At 43.0% G+C, this 22,499-nt stretch overlaps 2 protein-coding genes across 2 annotated transcripts in view; one reads left to right on the top strand and one right to left on the bottom strand.

Moving 5' to 3' along the window:
* Nucleotides 1–22,499, top strand: part of LOC105016491 (A disintegrin and metalloproteinase with thrombospondin motifs 16) — a 43,525-nt gene that overhangs the window by 19,583 nt on the left and 1,443 nt on the right. Inside the window, exons 11-22 of the mRNA XM_034286950.1 lie at nt 1,098–1,193; nt 5,402–5,550; nt 6,284–6,456; nt 8,077–8,207; nt 8,466–8,589; nt 9,867–10,111; nt 11,477–11,600; nt 13,375–13,501; nt 15,857–16,061; nt 19,346–19,543; nt 20,389–20,631; nt 21,062–21,209. Of these exons, the coding sequence (XP_034142841.1) occupies nt 1,098–1,193; nt 5,402–5,550; nt 6,284–6,456; nt 8,077–8,207; nt 8,466–8,589; nt 9,867–10,111; nt 11,477–11,600; nt 13,375–13,501; nt 15,857–16,061; nt 19,346–19,543; nt 20,389–20,631; nt 21,062–21,209 (1,963 nt within the window). The remainder of the gene's footprint in view (nt 1–1,097; nt 1,194–5,401; nt 5,551–6,283; nt 6,457–8,076; nt 8,208–8,465; nt 8,590–9,866; nt 10,112–11,476; nt 11,601–13,374; nt 13,502–15,856; nt 16,062–19,345; nt 19,544–20,388; nt 20,632–21,061; nt 21,210–22,499) is intronic.
* On the bottom strand, nt 14,995–19,100 carry LOC109616752 (zinc finger protein 559). Its single transcript, XM_020055111.3, has 2 exons — nt 18,761–19,100; nt 14,995–18,251 (listed from the first exon to the last, which is right to left on the bottom strand). The coding sequence occupies exons 1-2, from the start codon at nt 18,951–18,953 to the stop codon at nt 17,365–17,367; spliced, it is 1,080 nt and encodes a 359-aa protein (XP_019910670.2). The 5' UTR covers nt 18,954–19,100; the 3' UTR covers nt 14,995–17,364.

Genomic DNA, 22,499 nt, shown 5'->3' with positions numbered 1-22,499 from the left:
GTGGAACACACAGTGGGAATGCAGAATGCTAAATATGTTCTGGACAAATGCCAATGGGAATCGCTGCATGTTCAGCTCCCATTGTCTCCCTAGTCACCCACCGCTATTACAGTATGAGAGCCTAACCAATAACCCATGACCTATAACCCTAAGTTACCCTGAGGACTGCTGAGTCCTAGTCCAGCAGTCTGACTTCATGTTCTTCCAGCTGTCTGACTTCATGTCTTCTCTGTCCTACAGTCCGAATAGCCTCTCCTTCCACTTCTCCTTAGCATCCACCTTCTCATGGTTACCGAGGCCTGTTTGTTCTGTTGCAAATTTGCTTACATCAAGTGTTTGGCATCAGTCAGATAGATAAGACATGACTGCAACAGTCTGGAACAATCCAACGATACTCCCTATGGGACGAAAGGAGAGGCAGGGTTACCTTAGCAAAAACCAAACACTGCTTGGTTTGTCTTTGGACTGGACTGCTGGAAAAGGTCTGAGTTAGCAAACAGCTGCACACAGCGGAATTGGTTCCATGATCCTGCTTGGCAGGCTTCCTCTACCCCTGCATCTGCACTGTCAGAATAGGATGGAGTCATTCACTTTCTAGCAATACTGACACACCAAGAGTAGCAGGGCCTGAACCTGACTCTATAGCCTGTGACCATGTTTCTCGGGCTTCCGGTGCTGTTAAAGTGCTTGCAATTCTCAACATCCACCTGTTAGGCTTAATACAGCTTAGCTGTCTCTGCCGTGTCCTGATCCCCAACATGTTTAAAATAAATAAGGCTGATCTCTCAAAGGATCAACACCTGATTGTCAAATACAATTTCATAATACGATCCAGTCCAGCCGTCTGACAGGGTTTCTGTTTTGTTCTGCAGCAGATTTAGCCATGTAACTATATCTGTCTTGCTCTGTCACTCTAATGGCTGTCTGAAATCTGTCTGTCCTTTGTCTCATGCTGTCTGTCTGGTGTCTGTCTGAACTGTCTGTAATCTGTCTCATGCTGTCTGTCTCTCTGCTGTCTGTCATTTGTCTTATGCTGTCTGTCTCTCTGCTGTCTGTCATTTGTCTCATGCTGTCTGTTTCTCTGCTGTGTGGTACAGGATATATGTAAGGCTCTGTGGTGCCACCGAGTTGGGAGGAAATGTGAGACCAAGTTCATGCCAGCGGCCGAGGGCTCTGCTTGTGGTCCTGAGATGGTGAGACAATGGCACATTGTGAATCACTACCACACAACACAGGAACACTAAATAACTACTACACAACACTGTAACACTAAATCACTAAATCACAAATACACAACACTGGAACACTAAATCACTACCACACCACACAGTAACACTAAATCACTAATACACAACAATGGAACACTAAATCACTAGCACACAACACTGGAACACTAAATCACTAATACACAACACTGGAACACTAAATCACTGGCACACAACACTGGAACACTAAATCACTAGCACACAACACGGAACACTAAATCACTAATACACAACACTGGAACACTAAATCACTACCACACCACACTGGAACATTAAATCACTAATACACAACACTGGAACATTAAATCACTAATACACAACAATGGAACACTAAATCACTACCACACAACACTGGAACACTAAATCACTACCACACAACAATGGAACACTAAATCACTACCGCACAACACTGGAACACTAAATCACTACCACACAACAATGGAACACTAAATCACTACCGCACAACAATGGAACACTAAATCACTACCGCACAACACTGGAACACTAAATCACTACCACACAACACTGGAAGACTAAATCACTACCACACAACAATAGAACACTAAATCACTACCGCACAACAATGGAACACTAAATCCCTACCACACAACACTGGAACACTAAATCACTACCACACCACACTGGAACATTAAATCACTAATACACAACACTGGAACACTAAATCACTACCACACAACACTGGAACACTAAATCACTACCGCACAACACTGGAACACTAAATCACTACCACACAACAATGGAACACTAAATCACTACCACACAACACTGGAACACTAAATCACTTGCACACAACACTGGAAGACTAATTCAATAACACACAACAATGGAACACTAAATCACTACCACACAACACTGGAACACTAAATCACTACCACACAACACTGGAACACTAAATCACTACCACACAACACTGGAACACTAAATCACTACCACACAACACTGGAACACTAAATCACTACCACACAACACTGGAACACTAAACCACTACCACACGACACTGGAACACTAAATCACTACCACACAACACTGGAACACTAAATCACTACCACACAACACTGGAACACTAAACCACTACCACACGACACTGGAACACTAAATCACTACCACACAACACTGGAACACTAAATCCCTACCACACAACAATGGAACACTATAGTACTACCACACAAAACTGTTGGGCTGTGGGGGCGATTTGGACTGGTACATTCCTGTGCCCATGTTACCAGGCAGCCACAGGGCCAGAGGAAAGCCAGTTAGGTCCAACCTCACACACAGGAATAAAGACTGACTCACTTGAGACTGTTGGATGATGTTTAATGCTCCGTACTCTGGGCTCGGATACTGCTTAATGCTCCATACTCTGGGCTCGGATACTGTTTAATGCTCCATGCTCTGGGATTGGATACTATTTAATGCTCCGTACTCTGGGCTCGGATACTGTTTAATGCTCCGTACTCTGGGCTTGGATACTGCTTAATGCTCTTTCCTTATTGTACCTTGTGGTTGAAACAAAGATTGCTCTTGACCTTACTCATGTACATTTTGTATGAGACAGGGTCCTTGCAGTTGAATTGCATTTAACCTCCTTATTTATAATCATGTTGTTTGTATTAGGTGGTGATGAGTAACCTATAAGCGAAGAAAACAAAATCCTGTCCGGGCAACTTGATTCATTACATTTGTTTATTGCCTGACTCATTTTAACAGCATTGCTCAGACAATGGTCAGCCAGTATACTTATTTAATTATTAATTATAAAGTTGCATTTCAGAGTCCTTTTTTAAACTTGTTTGGTGAGCCTTTTTTGGGCCCATCTCAAATAAGTCAAACTGAGTTTGATAGCCGGTGCTGTTAAATGTAGTCTGACTCACTTTGGGTGAAAGGCAAAGTTTTAATTCAGCTGACTGTTACCAGGTGGGTGTTTTGGGAATTGGGTCATGTTGAGAGATTTCTACCACCTCTCCAAATGTAAAGACAACTCCTAGCACCTGATGCTCAGCAAATAACCACTGTTTAGTTCATTTTAGATCAGTAAATAATGAAATTAACTAGTAATTTAGTTTTATATTTCAGTCTGTTTTTTGTAAAGACAATGCTTGCTTGTGCTACTCTTTGCGAAGAATATAGATACATGAGATATATATATATATATATATATATATATATACAGCTCTGGAAAAAATTAAGAGACAACTGTACCTTTTTCTTCCCTTTCCAAAAAAGTTGCAGTGGTCTGTTAATTTTGACCCTTCTGTTCCTGACTCAAAACCTTCCTTTTCGACTTTTTTGGAAAGGAAGCACCTTTAGATTTTATTACAGCATTCAGTCTTTTTGGGTAGAAGTCTATTAGCATGGCACACATTGATGTGGCAATATTTGCCCACTCTTCTTTGCAAAAGCGCTCCAAATCTGTCAGATTGCGAGGACATCTCCTGTGCACAGCCCTCTTCAGATCACCCCACATATGTTCAATTGGATTCAGGTCTGGGCTCTGGCCGGGCCATTCCAAAACTTTAATCTTCTCCTGGTGAAGACATGCTTTTGTGGATTTGGATATGTGCTTCGGGTCGTTGTCGTGCTGAAAGGTGAACTTCATCTTCAGCTTTCTAACAGATGCCTGAAGGTTTTGTGCCAAAATTGGCTGGTATTTGGAACTGTTCATAATTCCATCCACCCTGACTAAGGCCCAGGTTCCAGCTGAAGAGAAACAGCCCCAAAGCATGATGCTGCCACCATCAAGCTTCACTGTGGGTATAGTGTTCTTTGGGGGATGTGCAGTGTTGTTTTGCACCAAACATACCTTTTGGAATTATGACCAAAAAGTTTAACCTTAGTTTCATCAGACCATAACACATTTTCCCACATGCTTTTGGGGGACTTGATGTTTGTTTTTGCAAACTTCAGCCGGGTTTAGATGTTTTTCTTAGTAACAAAAGGCTTCCGTCTTGCCACCCTAACCCATAGCCTATTCATATGAAGAATACGGGAGATTGTTGTCACATATAGCACATAGCCAGTACTTGCCAGAAATTCCTGCAATTTCATTAATGTTGCTGTAGGCCTCTTGGAAGCCTATATGACCAGTTTTCTTCTTGTCTTTTCATCAATTTTGGATGGACGTCCAGTTCTTGGTAATGTCTATGTTGTGCCATATTTTCTCCACTTAATGATGACTGTCTTCACTATGTTCCATTGTATATCTAATGCTTTGGGGGTTTTTTTGTACCCTTCTCCTGACTGATATCTTTCAATGAGATCCTTCTGATGCTTTGGAAGTTCTCTGCAGACCATGGCTTTTGCTCTGAGATGCAACTAAGAAAATGTTAGGAAAGTCCTAATAGAACAGCTGAACTATATTTGTGATTAATCGGAGTCACTTTAAATGATGGCAGGTGTGTAATGACTTCTAGTTTGAATGTGATTAGTTAATTCTGAACAAAGCCACATCCCCAGTTATAAGATGGTGTGCACACTTATGCAACCAGGTTATTGTAAGATTTTTATTTTTCATTGTTCCGCCTCGAAGATTTCAGTTTGTTTTTCAATTGAATTGTACACATTATAGGTCACATTGAAAGTGGAAAACATTCTGACATGATTTATCTTTGTCTCGTTCTTTTACATCACAAGAACCTGGCATTTTAACAGGGGTGTGTAGACTTTTTATATCCACTGTAACTGTGGAAGAGCTACTGTGCTGTCTCACTACTTTTTCTCAGTGTCTATACTCCTGTCATTGTGCCACGCAAAGATAGCATTTGGGTCAGCACTACCACTACCCCTCCTAAGGACACCCTGAAAGGGATTTCTGCTGATGTGGTGAAACAGCAGCTGGTGAGTTTTAGGCCAAAAGCTGATCTCCTGATGGCTTGCTTCTGACAGATTCTCAACTAGATTTGTGTTTCTCAAAATATTGAACTTGATGATTTAATCCCAAAAACCCTGCAAGTGAGATCCAATTACTGACTACCAACACTGACACGCTCACTCAGGAATCCATGGAACGTTCAGGCAATATCTGCTGTGTTGCTTCAGTGCAGAGCACCAGAGAGGCCACAGTTGTATTCTATTTATTGATGTCATTTTGATGTGTGTGTGTGTGTGTGTGTCTGTAGTGGTGTCGGCGTGGTCAGTGTGTGAAACAAGGTGAAGAAGGCCCCAGACAGGTCCACGGTCAATGGTCAGAATGGTCTGGATGGTCAACATGCTCCAGAAGTTGCCAGAGTGGAATCACCTACAGGGACAGAAACTGCTCCAACCCCAAGTACACACGCAAACACACACACGCGCGCGCACACACACCCACTTATAATGCTCCGCCAAGAAAGCTACTGCACCAACACCAGACAAACTGTATATGCTAACATGTATCACTCATTAGACTAATCTAGGGTCTCATCAGGTCAGCCAGTCAGCCGTTCAAACACTTAGCCAGTCAGCCATTTAGCCACTTAGCTAGTTGGTCTGCCAACCAACCAGGCAATCAGTCACACATACAAACAGACGGCCTGTCAGTCAGGGCTTTTGTAACTCAGTCATCATGCCAGCCATTCTGTCAGTATCTTGGCAGCTCTGTCTAATTTGATCAGTCAGTGAATGTTTGACCTTATTCCTTCATGTTTTACCCCGCAAAGCCCTGAGCCTGTCAGGCAGCAGGGAAACAGCTGATTTAGTGAAAGATGCTGGAGGCTAATTCCAGGCTATAATAAAGATGTTATTAGCTGATCATCTAATGCTGCCTGGGGAAATGGACAGATTAAGAAAGTGATAGAGGGAGGAAGGGATACAGAGGAGAGATAGTAAGAAACAGAGGGAGATACGGAGGGGAGACATTAGGAGACAGAGGGAGATAGAGGAGAGACTAATGGATAGAAGAAGATACAGAGTAGAGATAGAGTGAGGGAGGGATACACAGGAGAGACAGCAAGACAGCTGAGAATCACAACACATTTTCCAGGTTAGCTGACTCTGTAGTTTGTTCTGTTTGTCCCTTCCAGGCCGATGTACGGGGGGAAGTTCTGTGAAGGTTCCTCCAGGTCATATAAACTGTGTAACACTAAGGACTGTCCTGTTGGCAGCCTGGACTACAGAGCAGCACAGTGTGCTGAGTTCAACAGCCAACAGTTCAGAGGATGGTACTACAGCTGGAGACCCTACACTAGAGTGGATGGTAGGTCTGTAACCCCTGACCCTACACTAGAGTGGATGGTAGGTCTGTAACCCCTGACCCTACACTAGAGTGGATGGTAGGTCTGTAACCCCTGAACCTACACTAGAGTGGATGGTAAGTCTGTAACCCCTGACCCTACACTAGATTGGATGGTAGGTCTGTAACCCCTGACCCTACACTAGAGTGGATGGTAGGTCTGTAACCCCTGACCCCTGAACCTACACTAGTGTGGATGGTAGGTCTGTGTCCCTGAGCCCTGCACCTACACTGGAGTGGATGGTAGGTCTGTAACCCCTGACCCTACACTAGAGTGGATGGTAGGTCTGTAACCCCTGAACCTACACTAGTGTGGATGGTAGGTCTGTGTCCCTGACCCCTAAACCTACACTAGAGTGGATGCTAGGTCTGTAACCCATGACCCCAAACCCTAAACGAGACCCTAAACAGAGTACTGTAGCTAAATTTATAAAGAGAGTACTGTTGCTAACTCCATTAATTTTATATTTCTCTAAATGGCACGTCTGTCAAGTACTTGAGCATCTTTGTTTTTAGCTGTTTGCACTTATGATCTGCCACATGCCTGACTCAGCACTGATGTAAAAAATCCACTGGGGCAGATTAGCTTGACCCTGTTTGGCTGCAGCGTGCCGTTCCCCTGATTACTGGGGCGTTGGCTCATATTTTCAATCTGAGTATTAGCTCTGGTACCGTCCCCAGGGTCTGGAAGGCAGCCCAGAAACTCCCCCTTCACAAAGCCCAGATGACCCAAATAATTATCTAATTTATTTCAAAAGTCTCTTGTTTTTTTGCAAGCTGCTTTTCAGGTAGAACTTCTATTCCAAGTGTCCATCTGTCTGGCTTCAGACCTGTCAGAGCACAACCTCTGCTGCTACTTTTATTTATGTTCTACATTGTGTGCATAGGAGGAAACACTGTTCCACCCAATTCACTGGCTTTCCAGAGACCTTTTATACTGTTGTTGATCACACACCACTAACGCTGAGACTGTCATCGGTTGGCCGTGGAACTTGGTTTTTAAACAACATGATTTAACTCCCCATGTTCCACATGGGTAAAAAAATTGCCCAGGTTGGAGCTGTTGCTTTTAAAATGAAATACTAATGTCATTCTGAGCTGGAATAAACAGAATACTGTAGCCTACTCCCTAAACAGAATAACGTAGCCAACTCCCTAAACAGAGTACTATAGCATATTCCCTAAACAGAGTACTATAGCCAACTCCCTAAACAGAGTACTATAGCTAACCCCCTAAACAGAGTACTGTAGCTAACTCCCTAAACAGAGTACTGTAGCTAACTCCCTAAACAGAGTACTGTAGCTAACTCCCTAAACAGAGTACTGTAGCCAACTCCCTAAACAGAGTACTGTAGCTAACTCCCTAAACAGAGTACTGTAGCTAACTCTATAAACCAAGTTTAGTCCTATAGCTAAATACACATTCAGACTACCATAGGTAACTTCTTAACTAGAGATCTGTAGTTAAGTAAAGAGTACTCTTGCTCATTTCATAAACAGTTTACTGTAGCTTTCCCCATACAAGGTGGGCTATAGCTGACTCAATTGAGATAGTACTAAAGCTCTATTGATTCTTCTCTCCAGATCATGACTTGTGTAAGCTTTACTGCTATGCGGATGGATATGACTTCTTCTATGCTCTGTCGAGTAAAGTGAGAGATGGGACTCTGTGTTCTCAGGACAATTCCAATGTCTGCATCGATGGCTTGTGTGAGGTAATATAAGCTATTATGTTACTTATTTCCTATTTATTTAAAAACAATTGTAATGTGTGAATTTTAAGGTGTTGGTGTCCATGAAGACAAGGTTCAGTATTTTTATTTTGCCGTTATTTGTACAGAAAATTCAAACTGAGACTGTGGTCTCTTTTACAGTTGATGCCTGTATTACAGCAATTGTAGAAACATACAAATCCCAAAAAATAAAAAGGTAATTCAATTCTTGAAGCTGTGAGGGTGTGTTTTGTTTTGTAGAGAGCGGGCTGTGATCGTGAGTTGGGATCTACAGCAACTCCTGATGTATGTGGAGTCTGCAATGGAAATAACTCCACCTGCAAGACATACAAGGGCCAATACACCAAACAACACTACTCCAGCCGTAAGTATAACCATACATTACACATCTAAACCAGCCTTAAATAAACCCACGCCAAACAACACTACTCCAGCTGTAAGTTTAACCATACGTAACACATCTAAACCAGCCTTAAATAAACCCACGCCAAACAACACTACTCCAGCCGTAAGTTTAACCATACGTAACACATCTAAACCAGCCTTAAAAAAAAACATGCCAAACAACACTACTTCAGCCGTAAGTATAACCATACATAACACATCTAAACCAGCCTTAAATAAACCCACGCCAAACAACACTACTCCAGCCCTAAGTATAACCATACATAACACATCTAAACCAGCCTTAAATAAACCCACGCCAAACAACACTACTCCAGCCCTAAGTATAACCATACATAACACATCTAAACCAGCCTTAAATAAACCCACGCCAAACAACACTACTCCAGCCGTAGGTATAACCATACATTACACATCTAAACCAGCCTTAAATAACCCAAGCCAAATACCACAGTGCCAATGATTAATTACACCAAATACAATTACACTGAACTCCAGTAAATCAGCCATATGTAAACAATAATTACCAATTCTAACTGAAGAGTTTAATAACACGTTTGTCTGAAACATCAGGATCAGGTTTTGAATTAAATTGATTTGTTGTGTCTTTGTGAACTCCAGTGCTTAGCGGCCTAATAAAGCATGTTGATTTGTTGTGTCTTTGTGAACTCCAGTGCTTAGCGGCCTAATAAAGCATGTTGATTTGTTGTGTCTTTGTGAACTCCAGTGCTTAGTGGTCTAATAAAGCATGTTGATTTGTTGTGTCTTTGGGAACTCCAGTGCTTAGCGGCCTAATAAAGCATGTTGATTTGTTGTGTCTTTGTGAACTCCAGTGCTTAGCGGCCTAATAAATCATGTTGATTTATTGTGTCTTTGTGAACTCCAGTGCAGGGGTGTCAAACCGGTTCCACGGAGGGCCGAGTGTCTGCAGGTTTTTGGTTTTTCCTATAAATTGGTTCCTAGTTCATACCTACACAACCAGGTGAGGGTAGAAACTAACCAATCAGTGACCTAATTAACCAATCAAGTACAAGGAGAGAGCAAAAACCTGCAGACACTCGGCCCTCCGTGGAACCGGTTTGACACCTGTGGCTTAGAGGTATAATAAAGCATGTTGATTTGTTGTGTCTTTGTGAACTCCAGTGCTTAGCGGTCTAATAAAGCATGTTGATTTTCTGTTTACAATCGCATCCATTCTGTGACACCGACTCTTGTATTGGTTTCCTGTGCTAACAGAGTATTACGGAGTGGTGACTATTCCTTCTGGGGCCAGAAGTATCCGCGTGGTGGAGCTGAACACCTCCAGCTCCTACCTGTCTGTCAGGAACACCCAGAGACGCTACTACCTGAATGGGCAGTGGACAGTTGACTGGCCAGGCCGACACCTGATAGCCGGAGCTCTGTTTGACTACAAAAGACCCTACAACCGCCCTGAGAGCCTCACCTCTGCCGGACCTACCAACGAGACACTGGTGGTGGAGGTTTGTTGTTGCACTGGTTTGATTTACTGTGTACTTATCATACTCGTTCAAAAGGAAGACAGTTCCTGATGTTAGGTGTTACCTATTAATCTCCCATAGGCAATCCAGGTCCTGGAGTGGTTTTGGGTTTTAATGATTTATCCCAAATTATTTCTTATTGTTGGAGCCAGAGATCAAGACAATAACGCTCAACCCACAGGTTCTGTGTAACACTCCTAAAGTTGCAGTTTATATCACTTACCAACTCACAATCAATCGCTGTAAATCATGTCAAGCAGTTAATGTTAAATTATATGTAGCATTAATGTTATCCATATATAAAACCAGGGAGCTTGCCAAAATCTCCATCAAAAACTACATCCCTTCCCAGGTTCTTTATTCACCCTGCTCTTGCTCATTCAAAGCTCTTCTCTGTCCATGCTCCTTTATGTGCAGTCTTGGTTTGTATGCACAATGTTGGTCTCTATGTACAGTGTTGGTCTCTATGTAGTGTTGGTCTCTATGTACAGTGTTGGTCACTATGGACAGTGTCTCTAACTCTAAGTAACTCTGTTATTTTTGGCCTGGTTAAAGTCACAACCATGATTACTCAGCAAGATGAACAAGGCTTTATATCACAACAGCTGCCAGAAAGTCAAATAAAATTACCGTCTTATGATCTAATACACCATTTGGGTAATTTATCTAGTGGATTTAATGCAAAAAATTGTGCCGAAGAAAATGTGCTTGCTCCTGTCCAGATATAATTATAGACAAAAAAAAGCCAAGTCAACTGAATTAACACCGATTTGGACACTCTTGAAAAGTTTTTTTATTTTATTCTGCAAATAAGTCTGTTAGCCAACTAAACTAGCTAACTACTTTACCAGGCATTACCATACAACCCAGTTGAAACACGGCATAAAAACAATTCCCTAACCCAAGTTTGAAATTGTAGCTTTGCTTTGTAGCTAATGAATGTAACATACTAATTAGGACGTGTTTTCTTCATACCGTTTAGAAGGGGCACAGCCTCGATGATGAATGCTGATGACACTTTGAATTCAGGATTCATTCAAGCCACCCAGTTTATAAAAGTTTATAATGTGTTGTATATTGGCAATTACACCACACACACCCGAGGTGTCTTATTATGATGTCAAACCCATGGCATGATGTAAATCCCACGGCATACGGCCTCATATACCACGGCTATTTGCCAATCAGCATTCAGGATTCGAACCACCTGGTTTGTAACATACAATGTTTTGCTGTTACTCTGTATTTCATAATGTGTTAGTGTAGACTATAGTGTAAAACTTGTTTTGTGTATATTGTGTAGTGCGTGTGTGGCTTTTGCCTAATATTAAGTCTCGTTCTCTGTAGGTCCTGCTGCAGGGCTGGAACCCTGGGATCAGATGGGAGTACTCAATGAGGAAGAGCTTCCCGGTGAAGCACAACTACAGCTGGGCCATCGTGCGCTCCCAGTGCTCAGAGACCTGTGCTGGAGGTGTGCTCCACGCACACATTGAATTGCTACACAGATGTTATGTCATGAGGGCGGAACAGTTTTATTGACCGCTTCTTAAAATGCACAGTTCTTTGCCGCAACAGACACATCCGAACGGTCTGTCCCCTTACTTCCTGTTACTTTCTGAGGGGCTGCAGGTTATTCCTGATTGGTAGGGCAATGGGAAGGCATAAAGGAGGCAGCTCCACTGACATGCAGCCACCTGTAACAATGCTCTAACTGGCCCCTGCCAGGGTGAAGTGGTTCACACAGAACAGTTCCCACCATTACCTCAACATGGCCTCTGACTCCTCCCCTTAACCCACTCCAGCCCTCTAATTAGACAGTTAATAGCTGGATGGGCGTGGCCTATTGACCCAGCACTAGCCTGAGGAGTGGGGCCTCACCAGGAACATATTTCATGGGTCTGAATTGAAGTAACCCAGCGCCGTGGCGCCATCTTTAGGATCACTAGGTCCATTACCAATTACAGTCGGAAATAACCAAGATCTTAAACAATATATCTGTAAATAATGTATTCATGTTATCAAGTCTAAGCCATGACATTGTACAATGGCAAGATTGAAACAATGATAAGCATTTAGGCAGTTTGACAATGCCACAAAAGCTAGCATGATAAGCTAATAAGCAACTCAGCCAGCCGGTCATAGCTACTTCATGTAAAACACAAGGAATAGGGCAAATGGCTAGCTACTGTTGGTAAGCTAGTAGCTGCTAGCTGACAATATTGTTTTCCCAAAGCCAGCCAAAATGGTCCTGCAGCTGTCCGTTGTAGCTGCGCCATCTGCAGTAACATTAGGGCAGACTCCTTCTGCTTTACACTGCTGACCAACGATTACCGTGTAGACATTGGTCTACGGACTGATTTCCAATAACAGTCGCTCCAAATTTAGGGGAGCAAAAACAAACTGACCAGATGCAGCTGGTCCATGTATATAGTTTGGACTGACCCATGGTCGACCAGGCTTTAATACAAGATTGAACTGGGCTTGATTTACATGTATTAATAAGGGTTAAATACTAAAAATAAAATACTAGGATCACTACAAACCACATCCATCTACAATTCTAGGATCATTAAACACTCCCTCCTCCTACAATACTAGGATCATTAAACACTCCCTCCACCTACAATACTAGGATCATTAAACACTACCTCCACCTACAATACTAGCATATTTAAACAGTACATACACCGATAATAAATGCTAGGATCAATAGACACTGTCTCCACTTACAGTACAAGGATCATTAAACAATATCTACCCCTACAGTACTAAGACCATTACACACTGCCTCCACCTACAGTACTAAGACCATTACACACTGTCTCCACCAACAGTACTAAGACCATTACACACTGCCTCCACCTAGAGTACTAAGACCATTACACACTGCCTCCACCTACTGTACTAAGACCATTACACACTGCCTCCACCTACAGTACTAAGACCATTACACACTGCCTCCACCTACAGTACTAAGACCATTACACACTACCTCCACCAACAGTACTAAGACCATTACACACTGCCTCCACCAACAGTACTAAGACCATTACACACTGCCTCCACCAACATAACCCGATCTCCATCCACACTTCCACTACTTGAACCTAAGTTTCTATGTTCCACAAAAAATGTACCTGTGCTATGAATCTAAAGAATATTTATGAATGCAGCCGTTATGCTATATTAGTGTTTCAGTGTAATGTGATACATTTATGGTCTAATGATTATTTAATAATGTTCAGGTCAGATGAACACCAAATCAGCATGTTATAAGGATCTGAGAGCCCAGGTGAACACATCGTACTGCAACCCTCGAACAAAACCTGCGACAGGACTGATGCCATGCAACACCCAGCCCTGCCCTGCCAGGTAAAACCAAGCTCCACTGAGTCCAGCCAGGTAAAACCAAGACCCTCCCTGCCAGGTAAAACCTAGCTCCACCAAGTCCAGCCAGGTAAAACCAAGACCCGCCCAGCCTGGTAAAACCAAGCCCCACCCAGCCCTGCCAGATAAAAACAATTCCCCCCCCCCCCCCCTTGCCCTGCCTGGTAAAACCAAGCCCGACCCAACCCTGCCTGGTAAAACCAAGCCCGACCCAACCCTGCCTGGTAAAACCAAGACTCATCCAGCCCTGCCTGGTTAAATGTGGCCAGTCAAGTCTCCATGAAGATTAGCAACCAGTCAGGTCTTGTCAGGTTGTTTTGTTATCTAAATTACATTTTATTGGCTTGGGAATATAAAGACATTGCTAAGTATGCAGCAATTTAGTGCAGAACTTTCCATCATCAAAATTGTCATTAAATTCACTCTAGTAACATTTGGAAATGTTGTCATTAGTTATATCAGACTCAATATTAACTAGTTATTTCATGTGACACTGCATCTAAAATCAGTTTGATGACATCAGTGTTATGTGAAATATTTTAGCTACTAATCAGTTGCCTTCTTTAGAGATGGTATGTGTGTTTTCAAGGCTCAGTAATGCGCGTCAAAAAAAGTATTGAAAAGAATTAATTGCGTAGGATCAGTCCTAAAACAAATCATCATAGGATTGTGACGGTGGGGAAAGTGCCCAGGTCTCATGCATTGTCAGCATACACAGCCCTTTATGCCCTGGCCTCTCGCTGAGCGGACCAAAACAGATCAGTGGTCACTAGGCTTCACGGGGAGATTATTCTGAGACCCGGAGTTATTTAACTTTGCTGTGTCTGCAGACAAGTTGCATTGAGACAGCACTGCCCCATGAAAATAGGTGCATGTCGACATTAAAGGCCTGACATCATCCGGTGTGGGGGCTGAGTGATTAGAGGTGTGACCAGACAGGCGGCACTGCTTGGGTTTCAGCCAGAAGGCAGCGCTGCCATTCTCACCCTCCTATCTCCTGGGCTTCTGTCCAGGCCACAGCACGGCCAGACTACAGCCCTAGTAAAGGTCAACCTGTCATAGGTCGAACGTCTCCATATCCTGTCTGTTACAGACACCACACTGAACACACTACCGCAGCGCGGCTATCTGTTACCGTTCACTGTTCATACTGTTTATATAGACACTAGTGACATCATACTGTTACTACAGACACTATGGTCCGGTTTCACAGACACAGATTAAGCCTTGTCTAGGATTAAAACAACAAGCTCAATGGAGTTTCTACTGAACTTGATTTTTTTGTCCTAGACTAGGCTTAATCTGTGTCTGTGAAACCAGCCCTATATTGACATCATACTGTTAATTCAGGCACTTTAGTGACATCACATTATTTATATAGACAGTATAGTGACATCATACTGTTCATACAGGCACTGTAGTGACATCATGCTGTTTATGCATATACTTTAGTTGCATCACACTGTTCATACAGGTACTATAGTGTCATCACTTTATTTATATAGACAGTATAGTGACATCATACTGTTCATACAGGCACTGTAGTGACATCATGCTGTTTATGCATATACTATATTGGCATCACACTGTTCATACAGGTACTATAGTGACATCACATTGTTTATAGAAACATTATGGTGACATCCTTCAGGCACTATAGTGACATCACACTGTTTATAGAGACCTTATGATGACATCATATAGGCACCATAGTGACATCAGACTGTTTAAATAGACCGTATAGTGACATCATGCTATTTATTCATATATTTTAGTTGAATCAGACTGTTCATAGAGCAAATGCTTTTTACTCTGTTGTGATTTACTGTCTAAGAACAAGCAGAAGAAAAATCAGAAGAGTATAATGAGTAAACACAGCAGTCGAGAACTTATTTCATTTTGATGTCATACCTTGCATGTGTAGTGTTGGGAATTGTACAAACCAGCTGTGGGACCTCCCAGAGACAGGTGTATTTAACTGGAAATCATGTCAAACACCTTAATGGCACACAGGTGCTATTAACTAAGTCAATTTGATGCACCACTCATTCAGGTGTGTTGTAGCTAAAGGGGTGAACAGTTATAAAATCCTGGGTTTTTTAAGGGGGGGGGGGTAATTTGGAAATTAACAATACATTAATATTTTCTGAGGGGAGCTCAGGGACAGAAGTACTGATTTTTTCACCTTCCAGGTCTGTAGACTTTATTTCCAGTATAGTTTTAGACTGTTTTTATTACAATGATGTTGTGGGTGTTAAATTATTTTATAACTGTTAAATGGTATTGTTGTTTTTTAATGGTGTTAAAAGCTAGTGTTGTTTTTGACTGGTGTTGTTTCAGCTGGAGTGTTGGGGATTGGGGGCCGTGCAGTCGGACCTGCGGAGGAGGGGAGCAGAGCAGACAGGTTAAGTGTCTGAGAAAGATCAGCCAGTACAAGATGGAGACTGTTGCCGAAGCTCTGTGTGTCACACCAAGGCCGATAACAAAACAGACCTGCAAATCACACACCTGTCCACCTGGCTGGAGTATTGGACCATGGTCTCAGGTAAACACCTCTCCACCTGACTGGAGTATTGGACCATGGTCTCAGGTAAACACTTCTCCACCTGGCTGGAGTATTGGACCATGGTCTCAGGTAAAGATCTCTCCACCTGACTGGAGTATAAACATCTGGGTTGTTTGCTAGATGTTAAGAATGTATGCTGTCACATAGCAGTTCCATGTGCATTCTATTCTCTATAGAGGTTCAGTACAATATCTCAACCAGACTTGCAGAAAGATGTCAATCACCATTGACCCTCGAGAACTCCCAGTTCCCGAAGAAGTTCTAAGAATGAAAAAGACTGGATTTATTCAAATCATAGTAACGTTTAATCCTTAAAGAACAAGTCAATATTGTGAAGTGTTACTTCCAACTCAAGCACTAAAATATCACAGCCCTATTCATTTCCGATGAGGTGTAGTGAAGCAAGCAAAGACATCCTGTGGAAACCTGAGAGGGTTTGACTGGGATAAGTGATGTGGGGAATATTCCGCATTTTCACTTCTAATTTTTCTCCTTGGCCTGTGAGTTGTCAGTGTGTGTAGTGAAGAAAGACATGTACTTGTTCTCGTCAGTGTACGCGTGACCAGTTAAAATATAAATGTCATAAGTAAAAGTTGCAATGTGCTATGGCAAATTCGTTTTTTTTTACTTTTATTCATACAATTTCTCTCACTGATATGAAATATTTTCTTTTCAAGAGAGACCTGTTCCAACCCAGATCACATTGGGCAGGGTGTTTCAGACAATATCAAACATAATGACCATAAACACACAGACAGTATCAGACGAAAACAAACATCACCGTTACAGGAACAAACACTTGTCAGGGATACGTACACGCCCCTAGTGACATGTCGGCCAATCACTATTTCATTCAAAACGACATCACATGTTGACTTTAAGACTTTTTAAAATGAATGACTAGTTACTTCCAGGGATTTATTTTCAGCGCACTTGAATTTTGAAATGCGCAATTGGAGGGGAAAAGGGGGAGCGGTGTGGTTGAGACACTCGATCATTAGCAGCCGGAAAGGGCACTGTGATAAGGTTATTGGTAGTGAAATGTACTCACGCTCATCTTCTAGCAGGCACAGTTACAGGACACAGTTATTACAGAAACAGTGCACTTCACAGGTTAACAGATACCTGGGTCCTATCTGCCCCAAGGCTAAGACTTGGTCAAGGAGACCAAGTGGGACTGTCAAGATGCCAGGGGTCATGTTGTCTTCTGCATCAGTGGGTCTAGTAGCAGGGAACCGTCACGACACCTGTCTCTCTGTGTGCTGCGCTCTGGTAGCCACAGTCATTGGCTGAAGAAGCTTCCGCCCTGCGCGTGAACCGCGATCTGGTGTCTCCTTAGTCGGACCATGGTAATGAATCCCTTCTGGCAGTCGGGACAGTGGTAGGGTCTCTCCCCGGTGTGGATCATCATGTGCTGTGTCAGGTTGCAGCTCACGCTGAAGCCTTTGGCGCAGACGGTGCACGTGTACGGCTTCTCCCCCGTGTGGCTCCGCTTGTGATTGGTCAGGTTGGTGATTCCGGCGAAACCCCTGCCACAGACGGGACACTGGTAAGGCTTCTCTCCGGTGTGGACCCTCATGTGTAAACCCAGAGCACTGTTGTTCATGAAGCATTTGCCACAGACGTGACAGGTGAAATGGGCATCGATATGAGCTTGGACGTGATCTTTTATATCCTCCAATTCAAGCTGCTTTCCGCACACGCCACAGACACGCTCTCTTATCTTGGTGTGCATTCGCACGTGTTTGAAGAAATACATTTTCTTGAGGAAAGTCTTTCCGCACACCTTGCAGGAGCTCCTGGCGGGGGAACTTCGATAGGTTGACTCCACTGCAGAGATGGGTTCGGAGAGGGAATGGGAGGCGTCATCCTCTTTAGTTTCTGTTTTAAACTCTCTGTATGTGATGCCTGTACTTTGGGTTTGGTGTACATGTGAGGTATGTGGTGGGTCCTGATCATTGTCCCTTTGCAGACAGGGAGAAGTGAATATGAACACGGAAGTGTCAGACTCCCGCTCTTCACCATGACTGGTCCTGATTTCCTCCAATTCCTCTTTAATGTGAATGTTCTTTGGGCCTTCCTGCCTGAGACTGGGGCTACAGTCCTGCTCCAGGTGCTCTGGGGGGACCTCTTCTACACAGAGAGGGAGCTGCAGCCTCTGCTCTGCGTCTGGGAAGAGCACATGACATGAGATTTGACCGACTACACACTAACTCTTGCCCAACACAGATACAATTGGTCATTGACAAATCAACATACCTACACTATAATACGTACACAAGTAAACATAAACCTCTAGGTTGAATTGGATATAAAATGAACAGTAGCGATATATATAACCGTGGTAGACTACAAGCACTGTTCATTCCCAGATTTATGTTAACTTCATAGTGCGCGTTTTATATCAGCAGCAGTAGTCACTAAGTCAGTGCTTACACAAATACCCTGCCTATCGAAACCCCCCGAAGCGCAAGCAATAAAGTGTTAAAGCACATCGGTTGTGCTTTAACATCCATGACAGATAAGCAAGCAAATAATTTAAATGTTAACAAGTTGGACTAACTGGTAAAGTAGTTATCACACAAATCTAGCTGTATTTCCTATACTACCAACACTCAAGAAAATAATTAAGCCAGAAAGTACTAGGTTATTAGCTAGCAAGTAAATACGTCACGAACCTGCTCTATATAACTTTATTTCAGGTCTAATAGCGACATCAAGGAGGTTCTGTAGACGAGTGTTCTTCTCTTCAGAGCGGGAAAGTTCGTCCTGGTACTCTGTTATTGTTTTTTCAACGACCCCGAATATCTCTTCAGCAGCAGCTGCTAATCTCTGGTTGAAAAACGACCTCAATAGCTGTATTTTTGACATGTTAATCTGTGAAAATATGTAGGCTTTGTATTGCAGAACAGGTACCGCTAGCTTTCTTGAGCAAAGGCAGCCAAGTCGGTAAATCCAATGGGGTTTAGAATTAAATGAAGAGATTTGCCAGAATGTATTTTAATCTAAGGATGTATTTTAACGTCACTTCCGTTATCAGCTTTCAAACTAAAAGCGGTTGCGTAAAATTTCAGTAAAGCATGAGTGACCCGAATATCGTATAGTTGTGTGCAATATCTAATACCATTACTTGAAAATAAATAATGTAATTGTTTTAACATAGATATATTTTAATACAAGCACTGTTCTTTCACTCTAAAAGTGGAGATGATTCATCAATTGACAGGTCTCTCAGTGCTGACATGACACTGTCTGTATTGCAGTGTTCTCGGCATTGTGGTAAAGGAGTGAGGAGGAGGAGTGTGGTGTGCAAGAGCAGCAGCAGCCCTGGGCAACAGCAGCACATCTTGCCAGACACTTCCTGTCCTTCCCAGCAGAGGCCCAGCAGCCAGGAGCCCTGCCTCATCAAACGCTGCCCCAAACAGCGCAAAGTGCAGTGGTTCATCTCTACGTGGCATGAGGTACACGCTGACCAGTAAATCCCCTCGTAATTCTTTACCTTGTCACAATAATACTAACCGTGTCATCCTAACCCTTTACCTTAACCCAGTCATAACCATGTCATAACCCTAACACTGGCATCACCCAAAGCATAAAATAACCATGTCATAACCCTAACACTGGCATCACCCAAAGCATAAAATAACCATGTCATAACCCTAACACTGGCATCACCCAAAGCATAAAATAACCATGTCATAACCCTAACACTGGCATCACCCAAAGCATAAAATAACCATGTCATAACCCTAACACTGGCATCACCCAAAGCATAAAATAACCATGTCATAACCCTAATGCTGTCATCACCCAAAGCATAAAATAACCCTGTCATAACCATAACACTGGCATCACCCAAAGCATAAAATAACCATGTCATAACCCTAATGCTGTCATCACCCAAAGCATAAAATAACCCTGTCATAACCATAACCCTGTCATGATCCTTACCCTGTCAGAACCCTGCCATAACCCTAACCCTGCCATAACTCTAACCCTGTCATAATCCTGCCATAACCCTAACTATGTCATACCCTAGTAATAATCCTGCCATAACCCTAACTATGTCATACCCCAGTTATAATCCTGCCATAACCCTATCATAAAATAACCATGGCATAACCCTAATCTCTGCATATTTACAGAGAATGTTAGCTCACTGACTTTTCATCCTGTATGACACTGCACAGTTCAGCATTATATCTTTTCAGTCATCTGACTTAACATTTTAAATATTAATGTATACATTAACTAAAAACAGTATTAAACTGGGCTGTCTCCCTTCCTCTCGCTGACCTTCCTCCAGTGCTCTGTAACCTGTGGGAGGGGCATCCAGACACGCTTCGTTAAATGTGCAGAGAAGGATTCAGCTGGGAAGTACAGAGAACTGGCATCTAAGAAGTGCCATCATGTGGCCAAGCCCTCCGTGGTGCTGCACAGAGGCTGTAGTCTGGCAGAATGCCCCCGGCCCGTCCTGACCGGGCACAAAGCCAGCCGTGACCATCTGCCCTTCCCACGCCCCGAATGGTACTCCTCCCACTGGTCTGAGGTATACCTTTATGACTTCATGAAAAACCTTGCTTTATACAACACTATAGGGATTTGTACCCAGCATATTGTACCCAGCATATAGCATATAATATAGTGTATTAGTTTATACCACAATATAGCACAATTGGAATTAATTTTTTTATGCAATAGCTTCATACAACTTATGGAGAATATATTAGTTCATACCCTTATACATCACCAGCAGAATGTTTTTATTTATACATTCATACAACATTTGCAGAATGTATTCCTTCATACCGTTGTGCAACCTATGCACAATATATTAGTTCATACCCATCATATAACATATGCAGAATGTTTTAGTTCATACCATCATATAACATATGCAGAATGTTTTAGTTCATACCTTCATATAACATATGCAGAATGTATTTGTTTATACCATCATACAACACTGTTCTGTCCAGTGCACTGTGTCGTGTGGTGGCGGGGTGCAGGTGCGTGCTGTCCAGTGTCTGGTCCAGGGGAAGCCGTCCTCACAGTGTGTTCTCCACCTGAAGCCCCCCATGTCTCAGGCCTGCAACATGAACTTCTGTCCCCAACCCCAGAAAAAAGGTATCTATTTAACCATGGCCTGCTATTTCCTCACACTAACCCTACTCTCGGCTCCCCGACACCGCCAAAATTCACGGAAAGGTCGGGTGGACCCCTAGCTTCAGACTTGGCCCTCATAGCCTCTTAGAAAAGTGCCAGAAATCGATAGCCATTGACTCAAATTCAAAACAATGTTTCGTTCATCATGTCATCAAAATTATGTAGACATATGGCAGTGATGTCATTAGTTGGCAAAACAACTGTTAGTTTGACAAATTACAATTAGCTTGCCAGTTCAGATAAAAGTCGTTTGCCAAATAAGTAGCTGGAATGTAGGGCATAATTCCTTGTTGTTTGTACGTCACTGGGAAAGTGTTTGCTAGTACACCCCGCCAGTTCCGCCTCCATTTGGAGCCCCATCTCACTGTATTGTTATTCACTAAAATTAAATGATGACAGACAAGACTACAAGACTTGCTTTTGTTTGGAAGGTGTTCGAGGCTCATATGCACTGTGTGCAATAGCCTATGGACGAGTTTACGCTAACCCTAACCGATGTACACGCTAACCCTAACCGATGTACACGCTAACCCTAACCGATGCACACGCTAACCCTAACCGATGCACACGCTAACCCTAACCGATGTACACGCTAACCCTAACCGATGCACACGCTAACCCTAACCGATGTACACGCTAACCCTAACCGATGTACACGCTAACCCTAACCGATGTACACGCTAACCCTAACCGATGTACACGCTAACCCTAACCGATGTATATGCTAACCCTAACCGATGCACACGCTAACCCTAACCGATGTACACGCTAACCCTAACCGATGTACACGCTAACCCTAACCGATGCACACGCTAACCCTAACCGATGTACACGCTAACCCTAACCGATGTACACGCTAACCCTAACCGATGTATACGCTAACCCTAACCGATGCACACGCTAACCCTAACCGATGTACACGCTAACCCTAACCGATGTACACGCTAACCCTAACCGATGCACACGCTAACCCTAACCGATGTACACGCTAACCCTAACCGATGTACACGCTAACCCTAACCGATGTATATGCTAACCCTAACCGATGCACACGCTAACCCTAACCGATGTACACGCTAACCCTAACCGATGTACACGCTAACCCTAACCGATGCACACGCTAACCCTAACCGATGCACACGCTAACCCTAACCGATGTACACGCTAACCCTAACCGATGCACACGCTAACCCTAACCGATGTACACGCTAACCCTAACCGATGCACACGCTAACCCTAACCGATGTACAT

The sequence above is a fragment of the Esox lucius genome, chromosome 16, assembly GCF_011004845.1.
Source record: "Esox lucius isolate fEsoLuc1 chromosome 16, fEsoLuc1.pri, whole genome shotgun sequence".
Classification (NCBI taxonomy): Eukaryota; Metazoa; Chordata; class Actinopteri; order Esociformes; family Esocidae; genus Esox; species Esox lucius.
This window is presented reverse-complemented; position numbering and strand designations above follow the sequence as displayed.

Bases quoted from the DNA above. Each gene is read 5' to 3' on its own strand.
- LOC109616752 (XM_020055111.3), bottom strand. From the start codon at position 18,953: ATGTCAAAAATACAGCTATTGAGGTCGTTTTTCAACCAGAGATTAGCA. The intron at 18,252-18,760 runs GTTCGTGACGTA...TGCTCTTCCCAG, and splicing joins AATAAAGTTATATAGAGCAG to ACGCAGAGCAGAGGCTGCAG.